Source organism: Molothrus aeneus, chromosome 13 (genome assembly GCF_037042795.1).
Source record: "Molothrus aeneus isolate 106 chromosome 13, BPBGC_Maene_1.0, whole genome shotgun sequence".
Lineage (NCBI taxonomy): Eukaryota > Metazoa > Chordata > Aves > Passeriformes > Icteridae > Molothrus > Molothrus aeneus.
In genome coordinates, this window is record NC_089658.1 from 2,073,179 (window position 1) to 2,090,949 (window position 17,771).

Below are 17,771 nucleotides of genomic sequence, written 5' to 3' on the forward strand. Positions count from 1 at the left end.
GTGTGACCAGCAGGACCAGGTAAGGATTGACCACCTGTACTGGGCACTGCTGAGGACACACCTGGAATCCTGGGCTCGGTTTTGGACCTTTCACAGCAAGAAAGACACTGAGGGGCTGAGGCATGTCCAGGGAAGGGTCTGGAGCACCAGGAGCAGCTGAAGGAGCCTAGGGAGGCTCAGCCTGAAGGAAAGGAGGCTCAGGGGGGACCTTGTGGTTCTGCACAACTCCCTGACAGGAGGGGGCAGCCATGGGGGGCTCAGGCTCTGCTCCAAGGGAACAAACAACAGGACAAGAGGAAATGACCTCAAGCTGTGCCAGGTGAGGGTTAGTTTGGGTATTGGGGAAAAGTTCTTCATAGAAAACTTTGTCAAAGGTTGGAGCAGGCTGCCCAGGGCAGTGGTGGAGTCACCACGCCTGGAAGTGTTCAGGAGATGTGTGGATGTGGCACTTGGGGACATGGTTAAGTGGTGGCCTGGGCAGTGCTGGATTAATGGTTGGACTTGATGAGCTTAGAAAGCCTTTTCAACCTTATGGATTCTGTGATTCTAACATAGGATATTTGTTAATAATAAACTGTTCATTTGTCTGCTCAGGAGCAGGGCAAATCTCAAAACTCTTATTATTAGAACAGTGACTTTGTCAGGAGTAAGTAACAGGAAGGCTGCAGAAGAAGAAAATTCTGTTGTGGCCAGATGGAAGGACAGAAGCAGGATAAGAAATGCAGCATCATGAAAGTGGGGAGATAAAAGCAGTGGGATGAGAAGGCTTTAAGGGATGTGAAGCCTGTGGAGATGTGTGACCATGCAGAAGAGAGCAGAGCTGGGAATTAAGGCTTTCCTAATTGCACTTTATTAAAGGCAGAGCATTGACACCTTGGAAGCTGTTAAGGCACACAGTGAGGCAGAGCACACAAAGCCAGCTTGATCCTCTAAACTTAGGGGTGTAAGCACAAAATGAGTTGGTAGATGCTAAAAACATGAGCAACACATCTTGTATGTCCTGGTTTCAAAATGTTTCTCCTTACCTGCAGCTTGGCTGCCCTCCCTTTTCCAGAGGGTGAGTGCTTTGTCCCAGTCTGTGGCAAAGCCAGGGAAGTTTTCTGCTGCTGAAGGCTCTACTTTTTACACAGTGTGAGGGTGGAAGCTGGTGAGCTCATATCTGTGTGTTTATAACATGTCAGTTGAGAGCCCTGGAGGATTTTCTAGGCTTTGAAGTCATGTGGGAAGTAGCAGATCTTGTCTGGAAAGTGCTCTCCACATCTGGAGACTTACCAGACGTATTTACACAAGCACGTGGGGTGGATGTTGGAAAACCCAGTGGGAAGGCAAGTGCCTTGTCCTAAAGCAATGATCTTGGAGCTGCTTTGAGGAATTGTGGTCCTGTGTCTGTAGAGAGTTCACCCATCCCAGCAGAAAATGGGGCTTTCTTGGACATCTCTTCTTAAAAGATTTAAAAAGGAATTATGGGGCTGGATTCCTGCTTTTCAGGGTGTTGCTTCATCCACCAGGCATTTTCAGTTTTATTTCTGGCATGTAGTGACTCCTTCAGGGATCAAAACCACACACAGACCTCGACCAGGCCAGGCCTGCTTGCTTCAATTTGAAGAAGGGGATGTTCATTGAATATTTCAGTTTGGACAGATTTCTGAAATTGTGCCACAAACCAAGACTTTAAGCAAACTTGCTCCTGCCATGGAATGGTCTCCAGAGTAACTCAAGAAGGTCAAAGAAGTTTTGAGTTCAAGGGAAGTGAGCTTTTCCTTTGGGGAACAAGGGAAAGGGGGAACAAGAATGACTTTGGCTTCGTTTCACCAACCTCACATTTGTGATGTCCTTTCCTACATCGGAAGGGCTCCCCTGAAAAATGGTGTGGCTGTGGGCAGTGTCTCTGTGCCATTCATTAAACACTCCTTTATGCTGGATTGTGGATATCAACACAAACAGCAGCTGCCCTCCAGACCTGCCTGGAATTGTTCCAGTCCAGGCTGGAGCAGGCTTGGAGCATCCTGGGATAGTGGAAGGTGTCCCATGGCAGGGGGTGGAACAAGATGGGCTTTAAGGTCCCTTCCAACCCAAACCATTCCATAATTTAACACCACCTGGAAGCTGGTTTCTAGCTGTAGTGCTGTGGGTTTATCAGTGGAGGAGAGGTTGTGACCTAGATTTGGGTCTAAATGTTTGGAAGTGTGTAGGATACAGTGCTGTTGTTTTTTACGTAGCTAACTGTGCTGCAAATAATTTCCTTTCAAGCCTGTTTCTTTCATTAAATAACTGTTCCTGTGTCTCCAACTGTATTGTAGTGAAATCAATCCTGGGATTGGGCTGATTCACCATTAGGCAAATATCTTCATGCAGCTCTGTTCAAATGGAAGTAACTTTGAGGAGCAATCTTGCTGAGTGGGTGGAAAGGTAGGAAGGAATCATTATAAAAAAGTTTCAATCATGACAGGAAGTCATCCTGGTGTTCTGAGCAGCCTTTAAATATTAATGTGACTGACAGTCTGGTCTTCATTCTTCTGCTGCTTCCCCTCCAAAGCCAGCTGAGTTCTCTGCTGGTCCTCAAAGGCCATATTTGATGCCATATTTACTACTTACACTTTTAGTAGGTGGTAATGATGGTGTAAGATCTTTGTGTGATCTGGTGTGCTGCTCCTCAGCTTGGCTGTGATAAAGAGCTTCTCAGAGGTGTGGTTCACTCACCTATTGCTGCTCTGAATTCCTGTTTGCAGGAGGCTTTCAGCTGAGAGAGGATGGTTAGTGTTTGCAGACTGCCAGGCTGACCTTTTCATCCTTCTCCCCAGGGAGAGCTGATCCAGATGGGGAGCGGGGGAAGGAGCTCATAACTGTTAACATCTTTCTTCCTTTGTGAGCCACAAGATGTGTGGTGGGACTTGTGCTTAATTTGCCTGAGGTTAATGGGCTTGCTTGTCCCATCTGAGATGTGCTGAGCAAGGTATAAACTGGGCAGGGTTTGTGCTCTTGCTGGAGATTTTTTTCTGTTTCCATTTCTGAGGTTGTAGGTAGTTCTCTGTCATAAATTATTCAGTCTTGAGTGAAATAATGACTTTGGTCTCCAGGGAGAAAAAAATTCTTCTCTGGCTTTGGCAAGTTCAGCTGTGTTCTCCAAAGTGTTACTGGGTTTTTACTCATAGAATTCCTGTGTCCTGCTCATCTTTCTTAGTGATCCAACCCTAGGAACACTCCAGCATACTGGAATCATTTAGGTGGGCAAAGCCCTGTGAGATCACTGAGTCCAGCCTTTCTCCCATGTCTGCCAAGCCCATCACTAAGCCATGTCCCCAGGTGCCAGACCCATATGTTGTATTACATGGAAGATGATAGCTTTAACTGGAAATAAAACATTTGGCTGGAATGTTCTGTGTCTACTTCTTTTGCCATAGCAGAGACAGACCAGATAGACCAAAACTTGCCATGCTTCAGTTTTATTTTTCCAAAATTTTATCAGAAGACCAAATAGACAGATAGACCAAAATTTCCCATGCTTCAGTTTTATTTTTCCAAAATTTTATCAGAAAGACCTGATAAAATGTGTGAGTGTGAGTAAATCCACCTGCTACTAGAAGTCATTCTCATGTTTGGTTTGAGTTCAGCAGTAAAACTCTGTAGTTTCACTGATGGTTCTTTTTCGTGTTGTTTGTTTTGAAGCCAGTCTCTCCTCCCAGGACAGCCTGGGGTGGAGTCCAGTCAAAGTGATTTTCTGATATCTGATAGAGCCTCATCACTGCTCCTGCTGACTGGTTTCACAGGGCAAACACAGCTCTGCTGTGCCTGTGCCAAGCGTGGCAGCTGAGAGTGTGTGGGGATGGATGTCTGTGATGAAAAACCAGCTCAGCCAGTTCACTGGTAACGGATGCTTCCTGCTTATTCATATTCAGCTCTGAGTATTAAATCTGGGATTAATTTGAGGGACAAGTAAAGCCTGGTAATGCTAAATAATTTCTTGTACATGAACATCTCCAGCTCTTTTGTCTAGGCCAGAGGTACAAATGGTGTTTCACACATTGCTTGGGAGCGTGCTGGGAGCTTGTCACTGTGGTTGATGGCCAAACTGGTGGTGTGGCTGAGACATGGAGGTTCTCAGGTGACCTGGTGATTGTCACACCTCCTGGAGATGCTGCAGACATGCTGTGTGACATTTTCTGCAGGGATCCACAGCTGTCCCAAGTGACAAGGAGAATTCCAGTACCTAAAGGGGACAGACATACAGGAGGGCTGAGGTGGGACTTGTTACAAGAGCAAGAAGTGACAGGACAAGGGGACTTTAAGCTGAAAGGATGTGTTTAGATTGGATATTAGGGAGAAATTCTTCCCTGTGAGGATGGGGAAGCCCTGGCACAGGGTGCCCAGAGCAGCTGTGACTGCCCCATCAAGAGTCCAAAGCCAGGTTGGACGGGACTTGGAGCACCCTGGGCTAGTGGAAGGTGTCCCTGCCCATGGCAGAGGATGGAATTAAATGAGATGGGCTTTAAAGTCTCTTCCAACCAAACCATTCTGTGATTTTGTGATTCTATAAGTACTCAAGAACTGGAATTTCCAGCTGGTAGTCCCCTGCATTTTGTGGATCCAGCATGAGTGACCCCCACCTTCTATCCAGGTGCCTTAGGTCAAACAAAAAGTCTCCAGAAACAGAAGTGTTCCTCAGCTGGAGGCCAGGGAAAGCATAGTCAGATTTCAGAAGGGCTTCTGCTTCTGTTCTGTGTGGATGGGTAACAATCCTTGTCTTTTATTTTTGGATAACTGGAAGTAAGTAGCTTAGCTTCATCCTGTGGTGGACCAGAGGATCATCATTGAATGAGTTAATGGTTGGACTCAATCATCTTGGAGGTCTTTTCCAACCTTAACGATTTCATGGCAAAATGAACAGAAGGAACTCTTGCTAAGCCTTCTACAGAGGTATTGTTGCAGGAGAACTGAGCCAGCTGCCTGAGTAGAGTAACTTCTGAGCCCTTGTTTACGTGTTTGTGCTCTGTGTCCTTCCATGGGACTCCTGGTTGGGTGGTGTCATTGAGCACTTGTGTGATTGCTTTGGAGGCATTGGAAGTAGGACACAAACCTTGTTGGTAAAATTATACAGGAACATCTGGAAAATCTGAATGCAGCAGTGTTCCTGTTCCTTTATATCCTGGGACATGGGGGGTAGTTCCAGGTGTGTTTATTCTAATCCTTGCTGGAGAACTGCACCCCAAGAGTGCCCAATACCATCTCCTGATGCAGCACCTGTGCAGACAAGATATCCTGCAACCTTTCCCTTTATTGTGCTGATTTCTTGGGAAGTGAGGGGAAGCTCAAACCACCAGGCTGGTACCTCTGCACTGTCCTTGTGGGGCAGGACCTCCTGGGTCCTTGCAGCTCCTGCCAGTCTCCTCTGGTCTTGTTCCTGAGCACAGAAGAACCATTTGGCCTGCAAGGGTTGAGAAGCATCTATGTTTTGTCCCCTTTAGACTGAATTATCAGCTTTTAAAAAATAATTAATCATGCTTTGGCTCTTCATTTTGGTCATCTCTGTAGGTCAGCAGTTTGAATTAGCAAATATATCTGAGGTCAGTTTGGACTTCAGTGATTCTCATGGGTCCCTTCCAACTTAGGTTATTCAAGATAATCTATCTAGATCAACTTGAAGAGAGGTAAAAGGAAAGAGAATTTTATTTAAATGCTACAAAATTTTTTTCTTCTCCAGGCACCTTTCATTGGCCCCTTTGTATTTTTTGTCTGGCTTTTCTGTAGTACTTGATAAATGTATGAAGTGAGGAAAAACCAAACCTACACTCACAGGGGCTTTAAAGGTGGGATGTGTTTTCCTCACAGTGTCCACCTGACATGCTGGTGTAGTTGGAATGGCTCTGGTTACTGCATGTGGTGTCAGTCCTGATAACTCCAGTGGAATCATGGAATTACAGACTGGTTTGGGTTGGAAGGGACCTTAATGCTCAGCTGGATCCACCCACAGCCATGGGCAGGGACACTTTCCACTAGACAGGTTGCTCCAAACCCCATCCTGCCTGGCCTGAGACACTTCCAAGAATGGGACAAGCAGCAACAGTGGATGGACAGCACTTATATTTCTTCATGACATCAGGGCTTTTTATCAGAAACTTGTTAAGAAAACGATAAATTTTCCATGTAGCTGTTAAATTCCTCAAGGCCAGGAAAGTTCTGGACATTGTTCCTTTCTCACCTGGTATTTTAAAATAATGATTTTTATTTCATGCATTTCTTCTTTTCCCCAGGTAAGAAACCAAAAGCAACCTGCCTTTATTGAATTCTCAAGAACACAGCCGACCCTTTGGTACATTATCAAGATGCATTAGGAAACTGGATCTGGTGCCAAAAGAACTTCCATGAGTTTCCATGACTCTCTTGAACTCCAACGCGGATACTTTTGGATATAAATTTCTGTTCTAAGGAGGAGAGTGTGTACTCCAACTCCTTTCTGCCAGCTTGCTGGCAGAGGTATTTCACTAAGATCATGGACCATCCTAGTAGGGATAAGGATGAAAGGCAGCGGACGACGAAAGGAATGCCGGGGAGGAGCGGGCACGGATCGCGGCCGAGCTCGTCAGCGTCCTCCGGCGTCCTCATGGTGGGACCCAACTTCAGAGTGGGCAAGAAGATTGGGTGTGGGAACTTTGGAGAACTCAGACTAGGTAAGAAGCAAGCATTTTAGTGGCCTGCATTGTGCAAATCAGCATTTCACCACTGGAATATGAATACATAGAAACTTTCCCTGGCTCGAGAAATGCGTGCGCTGTCTTGTTTCCCAAGTGTTGAGCTGTCTTATCCGAAGCTTCTGACTCAGAAGATGTAACTCTTAGAATGATTTTGATTTGCATAAAGTCAAAGGGAATACACTGGAGAGGCCAAAGATGCAAATTTTGAACAATCCCAACAAATGACGACTGTTCACAGCTCTGAATGTCTTGCCTAAGGTGAAAAAAAAATATCAACTGTGAATTGCTGATTCTTGCTCTCAATTTTTTGTTTGTAAGCTAGAACACCCATTTAAAGGGATGTTCCCAGCACTCAGACTCAATTCCATGTCCTTCTCTAACCTCACTGCCCTAATTTCAGCCCCATCACTCTGTGCCTGCTCTGTCTGTGTGTTGGGCTTGCTGGCGAGGAGCAGGATGTGCCGAGTGGCCATCTGGCTCCCTCAGCCAGCCCCACATTTGTTCATGGTCTGTTGGTTTCCTGACCACGTCTTACAGCTGGTTGCCCAAAACAGATGGTTCCACTGATGCATTGTTTGTTTAGGACTACTTAAGAGACCAATGCAGAGCAGTGCACTGGGCTCTTAAGTCATCCTAAAAAAACAATGGTTGTGTTGTAAATGAGATGGGGTAAGCAGCTGGTGTTGCTTCACATAACTCAAGGGTCGTAACACTACTGATAGTGTCTTTGTAGATTCCTGCTCAGAATCTGTCATCCTAAATGAATCTGTGTGATTTCCCTCTCTGAGGTTGGGTTATTGCATCAATACATGTGCTGCTGTTCCATGGTGTGAAGATCAACCAGCTCACTTCTGGTGTGTCTCAGTAAATGGGTATTTTGGTTTCAGCATTGCATCAGAGAAGTTTTATTGATTCATCCGAGCAGAGATAACACTCCTAAGGTGGAGAGAAACCAAGGGCAAGGGTGGAAACTCCCACCTTCCTGCACATGAGTATAATTGGCAGCTAAGATAAATTTGGATCCTTACAGTGACATAACATGAATTGCTCCGTTGGATTCTCAAAGCCCCCCCCAGCAAACGTCACAATCTCAGGATCCCCAGGGAGATGTTGAACTGCTTTGTAATCCAAGCTCTGCTCTGAGGTTTAGCACCTGTAGTGCATCCCTCTGGCTCTTGAGTTTATTCAGCTGGTGCCCAAATCACAGAATCACAGCCTGGTTTGGGTTGAGAGGCACCTTAAAACCCATCCTATTCCACCTCTGCCATGGGCAGGGACACCTCCCACTATCCCAGGGTGCTCCAAGCCCTGTCCAGCCTGGGCTTGGACTCTTCCAGGGATGGGACAGCCACAGCTGCTCTGGGCACCCTGTGCCAGGGCCTGCCCACCCTCACAGAGAACAATTCCTTCCCAATATCCCATCTAACCCTGCTGTCTGGCAGTGCGAAGCCAGTGCCCCTGCCTGTCCTGTCCCTCCAGGTCCTTGTCCTAGGTCCCTCTCCAGCTCTCCTTGAGCCCCTTTAAACACTGAAGGGGACCCCAAAATCTCCCTGGAGCTTCTCTTGTCCGGGTGAGCACCCCCAGCTCTCCCAGCCTGGCTCCAGAGCATCTCCATGGCCTCTTCTGGACTTGTTCCAGCAGCTCCCTGTCCTGCTGCTGTTGGACCCTGGGCTGGAGGCAGCTCTGCAGGTGGGGTCTCACCTGAGTGGGGCAGAATCCCCCCTCCTCTGCTGCCCACACTGCAGGGAGGCAGCTCCTGTTTCCAGGATTCTTTTTCACATTTCTCAATATTTTAGTGATATTGGGTTTATGAGTTATGTAAAGTTTCATGGCATGGGCTTTACAGAAGAGATTTCACTTCTGAAAAAGTGAGTTTACAGAAAAATTCAGTTTTAAATTGCAACACCTGTTAATTGAGTGTTTCCTTTTTTTTTAAATGATACATGTGTTGTTAATTCTAGTTTACTAAAAATTTAGGCAATGAGCCACACATACTGATAACAACAATTTGTTGTAAGGCTCTTACAGAAGCTGTATTACTCTCTTTTTTTCCATTTCTCTTGCTTTTTGCCAGTCACTATCACTTTAAGAGTTCCTGTTTGCTCAAATAGCAGCTATTTCTCTTGCACAGCCCATGGTAATTATCGCTGGGGGGAAGGAGAAGCAGCAGCTGAAATCCGAGCACACAAGTCTCTGATAACAGTTTTGTCCTGTGAAGATGAATGATGTGCCCTCTGCTTTTTGCCTATTTTTTACATGGTTTCAGAGCAGTTAAGCACCAATATCACAGGCAGAACAAAGTCATGCACTGAGAAGCAAAGGGAAAATAGGCTTTTCCAATTCCCTGAAGAATTTCTCTTTTTTGAGGTGTTGTGTTTCAGTTTAAGCTGCTCTTGTTTGATTCTTCAGGGAGGAGATGGCACTTACCTAATGAAGTTGTTTGCTGTATATACCCAGCTCACTGCTCAGGGTTGATCTTTCTTCCTGAAAATACAGATCACCCAAGGACACGACTTTTTTGGAGCATGTGGGAGCAGCACAGTTGGATTCCAGCCCTCAAAGAGCTGAGATGGGGAGCTGAACATGAAACTGAGCATTTGATAGGACAGGGGAAATGGCCACAGGTTGTACCAGGGGAGAGTAAGGCTGGATATTAGGAAAAAAATTCCTCCCTGAAAGGGTGGATGATCATTGGAGCAGGCTCCTCAGGGAAGAGTTGAAGTCACCATCCCTGGAAGTGTTCAGAAAAGGAGGAGATGTGGTTTAGTGGGAATGGTGGGACTTGTTCGAATGTTGGCCTTGATGATCTTGGACGTCTTTTACAAAATTAATGATTGTGTGATCTGGCCCAGAGTAATACAGTGAAATGGGGTAAAGCAGTGGCTGTTTCTTCAGACAGCTGCAGAGCAGAGGGTCTTCAAGAGCTTTGGTTTCCAAAATGGCTCAGTGTACTAGCAGGAATATTGTGCCAGCCCCACATCAGACCCTGCATGGATTTGGGGGTTCACGGGGATTTTGACCCATTGTATGGAGTGCTGTGATCAGCCACAACATCCAAGATTTGGGTAAATCCCCAAAATCTCTCTGCTGGCTTGCTCCAGACAGAGATCTCCCCGTTGGTTTTGCTGTCCCTGTGTCCAAGCTGCAGGGTTTACTCTCCCTGCTCCTCACAGGCAGGACAGGTTGCACAGAGAGCAAAGGCTCACAGGAGACAGTGCCCTCTGCACTGAAACAAACCCTGAGAGGGGCTGCACCTTCACTCAGCACAACCACAGATCTGTAGCACAGGGAGGGGATGTCACCGTGCTGGCAAAACCCTGTCAGGATGAGGCAATGCTTTTGATGGAGCAGTAAGTCCATGGCTCAGTTCTGGGTAGTTCCACTGGCAATTCTGTCATATTCCAAAGGAGAAGGGATGCATAATATCACCAGCATTCATGTGGGAAACTTCCCCAGGAGGATTTCTCAAGGCCTTGGCAGTGAGATGTGGTGAATGTACAGATGGATTGGGGGCAGCAGAGAAGCCCAAGAAGATCCATCTCCAAAATGATGCATCTGCACAGGGACAGACCCTTGGACACTTGGGACATGCCTGATTTGCTGTCCCTTCTACAGCAGGTCTGAAACTAACAGCTCCTGGTGTAGGAGCTTCCCAGGACCTGCTCCTGCCCTGCCCTCCACATCTAACATTATTCCACTCAAATCATGACTTTGGAAATATTGGTTATTTCCAAAATTTGGTTATTTTGGAACTACAGCCCCAGTATTAAATGCTATTACCATGTTTAAGTATTTATTTTACTAGTTTGCTTGTTTTGAAGCAGAGTTCCTGGCTTCACACTGCAGCCTGGGAGACAGCACATGGGTGATTCTCACTTTTGGGAGCACCTTCCCAGTCCAATGGAACTGCTCTAACCTGGCAACCTACAAAGATGCAGCTTTTCTGCTGGTTTGGGGCCTGCTGCTCTTGTAACAATTTTTCCAGTTTCAAGCAGGGTGAAAAACTGATAACTGCCATTTTAAAATAGCACCTGAAATAATTTTTAAATTTTACACTGTTTTAAAATGCCAGATCATGTTTCAATTAGAGCAAAAAGATCTAGGCTCCAGTCTACAGCTCTGGGGCCCCCAACATCAGCAGGACATGGAGCTGCTGGAGCAAGTGCAGAGGAGGCCATGGAGATGCTCTGAGGGCTGGAGCCAGGCTGGGGAGCTGGGGCTGCTCACCTGGACAAGAGAAGGATCCAGGGAGATTTTGGGGCCCCTTCCAGTGCCTGAAGGGGCTCCAGGAGAGCTGGAGAGGGACTGGGGACAAGGGCCTGGTGTGCCACAACAAGGGGAAATGGTTTCCCTCTGCCAGAATGGAATATTGGGAAGAAATACTTTCCTGTGAGGGTGGTGTGCCCCTGGCTGCAGAATGTCTGTCCCTGGATCCCTGGAAGTGCCCAAGGCCAGGCTGGACAGGGCTTGGAGCACCCTGGGACAGTGGGAGGTGTCCCTGCCCATGGCAGGGGGTGGAATGAGATGGGCTTTAGGGTCCCTCCAACCCAAACCATTCTGGGATTTCCATCCAAGGAGGGGAAGAGGCACTTTCAGGGGGCAAAATAAAGCTGGAGCTGCTACTGGGGCTTATTTGCTGGTAGCTAATGCAGAGCAGATAATCCAAGTGTATTTAGATTTCCTTCCCTTAATGTCCTCACATCTTCTCACCCCAGCTGCTGGCTGGAGCCCTGGTCTGTCTCAGGGGGTGGAGGGGTTTATCTGCCACCTGCTTTTCCATGGATTTGGCCTGTGAGCTCTTTCAATGCTTCCTGATGTCAGTGGGTTCCTGATGAAACTGCAAAATCTCCTTTCTACCCTTAGTTCCAGTCTGGGCATTTTATTATGTTTTTTTCTTAAACATGGAAAGAAATTCATGGAAACCCCTCCAGGTGTGTCAGGGGTTAGTGCTGGGGCTCAGCTTTCAGCTCTGCTGGCAGAAAACACCCTCTGAAGGTATCAAACCTCACCTTTAAATCCCTGTCCTGTGCATCACCAGGTACCTAAACAGGTTGGAGCTATGATGTCTTCTATTACTGAAGGATGTTTGAAAAATCTGCTTGGTGCAGACTGGGCCTGGGAACACCCAGTCACAGATTTAGAGGCCAGAAGTACCCTGAGTGATACAGCAGGGAAAGCACCAAAAGAAGTTAAATGCAGAAAACATGAAGATGTTATAATGTAAACTGAATTTCCTCTGATATTTCAGGATTTAAAGATGACTGTATGTCTTTTCCCATGTCCATAATGTCTTTAATTTTATTGAGTCTCCCTGTGCTGTTGTATCCTGTGCTGAGGAGGACATGGAAGGTTTTTTAATGCTGCCATGTGGATATGGAAGAGCTGCTCCAGCTCCTGCCTGCTCTCAATGATGTCACTCCATGTCCTGGGCTTTCTCAAGAGCTGGGCTATCCTAGCATCAATATCCATTACAGGAATTAGAAAATAAATGAGTAAGAGAGCTGAGCAAAGCTGATGCTAGAAATAAGCCCTGATAACTTCCGTCCTGGATTGCTCCTGAATTTTGGAGTTGCTCAGTAAAAGCATGACTTGTGCTGTGACACTGATGACAGAGGTCAACATTTCCCTAAATAAATCCGCAGGGAGCTTTTGTGGTGGAGCTTCCTTCCTCCAAGGGGACAGTGGGACTGGGACAGAGGGGGTCCAGGGACTGCCCAAGCATTTTTCCCTGTGGTATCTCTTCCAGGAGAGTTTGCTGTGAGGCATGAGCCAGGTGGAGGTGGAGGGGAGTGACTGCTCCAGTTCCCTGGCAGGGGAAGCAGAGGACATTGAGTGATAGGATAAGTGGCAGTGTCAGAGCACAGGGAGAGATGCTCTGTGACACAGAGCTGTGCATCACTGCCTCAGATCACTGAGGAGGCCCAGGGCTGCCTTCAGACACCAGACAGGCTCCTGGAGGAAAATTCCCCTCCAGCTGTAGCACACATGGGTGCCAGCTCTGGTTCAGTGCACCTGGATTTGAGCTCAGCTGGTTGTGCTCATCTCACGCTCCTGCCCTTCCTGCTTCCAGAGCATGATCAACCCAGTGAAACTCCCTGCACATCCCAGGATGGAATTGTTCAGTGTCCAGCAGATCCAAGGCATTTCCAAAAGCAATGACACTCTGACTCTTCATTTTTTGGTCCCCAGACTTTTTTGGCATTGGGGATAATGAAGCCTAGTGTGTCTGGGATACCTCATGGAGCAAAAGTGCTGCCATAAAATACAATTGCCTTGTGCTGAGTGGAAGGTGTTATTTACCTGCCCTGCTAAACTGCTGCAAACTGTTCATTATTTTGATTATTTTCAGGCAAATGCTTTGTTAAAGGCAGGAACTTCAGGGCAAATTAGGAAAAGAGCCCTTTGGCATCAGTGTCATTATTTCTCATTGTGCCTCGAGCTGCAAGTGTTGAATGTGGAACTAAAAGATGTTTTTTTCTTCTTCCTTTGCAGGTAAAAATCTCTACACCAATGAATATGTAGCGATCAAACTGGTAAGTAGTAGCTTCAGGTGTCTTTAAATGACTTATACTTCATCTTAAAAATTCAGACCAAAAGCAAATTTTTCAGTTTGGGCTCAGTGCTGCTCCCACCCTCAGCTGGGACTGATTTGTTAAAACTAAAATAAGTTCTTAAAAGCAGGGAAAAAAACCCATCCTTCCACTTTTGGAAGGGTTTTGGTACCTAAAGGATCTGTAGCTGTCTTGGAGCAGTGAGAGCCTTGTTCCTCTGCCCAGGTCCCAGTGAAGGGCACTGGTGATGGGTTTGCACCTCCTGCTGCTCCATGGCTTAGACCTTTCCATTCAGGACTTCAGAATGTTTGGCTAGGAGCATGTCACTGTGCAGCCTGGTGGTCCATGATTTTGGAGTCAAGAGGCAGGAAAGAGGGTGTTCCTTTGGTTAAAATTCCCTGGGGGAGCAGAGTACAGTTTGGTCTGGTGTGGTACTGAGAGCCTGCAGATGCAACAGGCAAAACAAGATCCAGTTTGGTGAAGGTCAGTCTTCCTTGGGTTGCAGAGATACAGTCTCATTATCTGTGGAATCTGGGGGATGGGGAACTTCCTAACTTGTAGCTCTTCAGCATTTATAAACTCACAGCCCAGTAGTTTGTGTTTAGGCATTAACTTTTCCTATCTGTAAACTCAGACTTTCATTAGTCCCTTGGGGTTTCAGATTCCGTGTCTTCACCTGATGGGCTGAGTTCTCATGTGAACACTCTGTAAACATAACCCAAGCCCTAAAATCTGAAGTTGAAGTTGTGGTGCTGTATTGACACTGCAGCAAACCCCCCAGTTTGCCCAGTTGATGCTGTCTGGCAAAATGAAAGGAACCACTCTGCTGACAGAAAATGAGGATGGATTTGGTGTATTAATTGTGATCTCATTTGAGTGCCTCAGATTCCATACCTCTGGCATTCCCCTTATGATGTCTAGTAGATGAAATATAATTACAGGAGGGACTTGTTTTCATTCCTGTTGGCAGAGGAATTCAGGAACACAGTATCCCACACAGGTTTGGGTATCCCGGAAGGGACATTAAAGTTCTTCTCATTCCACCCCCTGCCATGGTGGAACACCAAGGACACATCCCACTATCCCAGGGTGCTCCAAGCCCTGTCCAACCTGGCTTTGGACTCTTCCAGGGATGGGGCAGCCTCAGCTGCTCTGGGCACCCTGTGCCAGGGCCTCAACACCCTCAGAGAGAAGAATTTCTTCCCAATATCCCATCTAACCCTGCCCTCTGGCAGTGGAAGCCATTCTCTGTGTCCTGTCCCTCCATCCCTTGTCCCCAGTCCCTCTCCAGCTCTCCTGGAGCCCCTTCAGGGGCTCTGAGGTCTCCTTGGAGCCTTCTCTGATCCAGGTGAGCACCCCCAGCTCTCCTAGCCTGGCTCCATAGGAGATGCCCTTGATATGGATGCACATCAGAAAGGAGAATTGTTGCTTTTAGGCCATTAAAAATGTGCTGTGTACACAGACAAGGTGTTTTATTGAGGCAATAATGCTTCTGGTTTGCTTCCACAGATAATCCCACAAAGTTGTTGCATTGGAAACCATAAGTTAAAACACAGCTGTACTAGTCCAAAGGGTGCTTTTTTCTCTCAGAAAAGTGGCTGCAGTGACACCTCCCAGTAACCTGAAGCTTTTCCATATGGCAGGACTCAATTGCCTAATGGCTGCCTCAATCTGACCTGTTTTTCTGGTCACATTCTTTCTTCACTTTTCTCACTATTTTTTTCCCCCCAAATAACTGAGTGTTAAAGCAGTTACACTGCACCACTCTCCAGTTTCATTTGCCCTGTTGTGATGCAGGTTTAAAAATCTCAGGTCCTTCTTGTGTGAGGGGCTGGAATTGTTATCTGACGGCCATCCAGGTGTCCATATCCATGCTCTGTTTTGGAGAAGTTTAAGGAGGGAGCAGTAGGAGAAATGGGGGTTTCTTGATCTCCTAATCTTAGACAAAATTCCACAGGAATAAGAATGACTCAGCCTCCTCAGCAGCAAATACATTTTTCTTACATGTGGACTTAACTGCTATTTTCTTTATCCTTCAAATAATTTGTGGATTAGTGGTGGAGTAGCTGTAAGATGTACTTATAGGCAACATTTTCTTTTATCTTCATTGTTGGACCGAGTCAAAGCACTACTCCAAGTCCTTCAAGCTGTGAGATCCTCTCCCAGCACTGCAGCCCTGCTGTCTCAGCTATTCCTGCCTCCTATTAGAGCTGGGAAATGAGGGAATTGTGTGATGGATACCAAGAGCCATCAAAAAGTCCTGTGAATTTCCATGCTAATGCCTCATGGTTTCTTTTTGGGACTGAGGCTACACTTTGGAGAACTCCTGGCAGTGGAGGTTGGTCCTTGTGTTGATTGCTGTGGTGTCACCATGGAGCTTCTGGTCCTGCTCTTCAGCTGACTTACTTGGTCAGGGGCATCTGGTTTATTCTCCTGAGGGTTTTCAAAGCTGCTCTGCCCACATGAGGAATTTCTTCCCTGGGAGCAGCCAGCCTGGTGCCCTCCAGCTGCAGTCAGAGCACAAGCACCAGGCCATCCCCTCGCAGCAATGATGATGCTGTTGGTTCCAGCTTGGATTTTCTCTCTTAGGCAGCTGCAATTCAGTTATTTTTACTACAAACACAAAATCTGCCATCATCCCTAGCCCTTGACCTACAGGACAACCATCTGTGCTGGTATGATCTTCTCAGAAGCTGCCATGACTCTGGCAAGTGTCCAGAGCTCTGGCTCCAGCAGCTCCTGATGCAGGGCTGCTTCCCCTGATTTTGTCATGAGCAGCATCACATCCTGCTGCATCAATCCTTCCCCTTTGCATGTTTGGATAAATAAACTACTCCCTGAACATGCTGAGCTCCTGTTGCCCTGAATCCCTGTGCTCTGCAGGTGTCTGTAGCCCCTCCCTCAAGGCACTAACAATTATCTTAATTTTTATATAACAAACTTGTTTGTGTGTTGTTTTTTATTTGCCTTTGGTGCAGGTTCGGTTTTTCCTCCAGAATATTTTTTTTCACATGGTTTGCTGAGTATTTGGTCATATTTATCTTCTGGAGCTTTAAAACATCAGGAATTTGGTGACTTTGGAAGCCTTTTCCTACCTCAATGATTGTATGATTACGCTGGGAAGTTACCCAGGAGTGTTCCTTGCCCTTGCTGGGAAATGGATGGGATGACTTGAGCTGATGAGGAACAGCTTGGCTACAAGTCAAATTGCCTGAATTCCTGTACAGAATTCTTTCTCCACACTTAGAAAGAAGCCTTGACTGTGGAGTTCACAGCCAGTGTGGACATCAGTCTTACAGTGCAGACTAGAGGTCAGCAAAAATTGAGGCCAGTATGAACTCCTATCTCCAGGCTGCCTGGGCTGTTGGTAAACCTCATCCATGCCTATCCCAAGTGCACAGTTTTATTGCAAATGTAATTACTCCAGTCTCTTAATCCTCTCCATATTAACTTTATATTTTTAGAACCTCTGTAATCTTGCACGTTAATGCCTTGATGGATTGTAGGCATTAAGTCTTGTATGTAAAACGCAGATGAGTAACAGTTAATGAATGGGATGGTTTGGGTGCATTGCAGACTTACCCTTTTATTTTTTTGTATTTTGTGGATAAAAATAGAATATTATTGAGTGTTTCAAGATGTTTGACTGACAGCTGCCACAAGGAGGGGGAGACTTCTTCCTTTTTCCCAACTGGCTGCACTGTGGTGCTTGCTGTGAGTGACTGTTGTCTGTCTAAAACACACTTGTGTGACTCAACATTTTTCAGGAACACAGGCTGGAGACCAGCAAAAGCACTGTGGGCAGTCACAGAGCCCACAGAGTGAACTGGGGCCTGAGCTTCTGCAACCTTGACTTCCCTCTGCCAATGTCCAGGGTTGTTCTTCAAGGATCAGGAGCTCTGTGGAATGATCCTTGAATTTCACTGCAATGAATGAGCTTTATATTTAAATGAGGATGTTATTTCTCCTCCAGAGAGCAAATCTTACTGCTTTTTGTTCTTTTCTTATTTAAATGACATTTAATGGTGAAGTCTGTTGTTAGAATTTCAATTTGGGGCGTTTAAATTATGCACAGATCTTCAAGTATAGGACAGAACTTCTTTTAGTCAAACTGATTTTAACCAATTTATTTATTTTTGTCCTAGGAACCAATTAAATCCCGGGCACCACAGCTTCATTTAGAATACAGATTTTATAAACAACTTGGAAGTGCAGGTGAGTAAACCTACCTTAAGCTTATCAAAAGTTTTATTAAATTTCTTTAATAAATGGATTTCTTTATTAAATCAAATACCACCATAGTATTTGTTGTGTAACTCTGACATGAACTTAGGGATCTAGGCCAATTCCTTTTAGGCTCACACAAGTTTTGGAAGCGATTTGGTGAGAATGGGATCATAATGATGATATTGGGTAATTGTGTGGACCTAAAATCTTGAGTTTGTGAGGAGTTGCTGATATGGAAATACTCCTGTAAGTGTGTTTGTAAAACACAGGAATTGTCAATGGATGGAAAGTTATTTGTGTATAG

At 46.1% G+C, this 17,771-nt stretch overlaps 1 protein-coding gene across 2 annotated transcripts in view; it reads left to right on the forward strand.

Moving 5' to 3' along the window:
- CSNK1G1 (casein kinase 1 gamma 1) overlaps positions 1-17,771 on the forward strand; it is a 98,281-nt gene that overhangs the window by 35,731 nt on the left and 44,779 nt on the right. For both annotated transcript variants that reach the window (XM_066558585.1, XM_066558586.1), the window contains exons 3-5: positions 6,249-6,665; positions 13,182-13,222; positions 17,386-17,455. In XM_066558585.1, coding sequence (XP_066414682.1) covers positions 6,488-6,665; positions 13,182-13,222; positions 17,386-17,455 — 289 coding nt within the window. In that variant the 5' untranslated portion in view covers positions 6,249-6,487. The remainder of the gene's footprint in view (positions 1-6,248; positions 6,666-13,181; positions 13,223-17,385; positions 17,456-17,771) is intronic.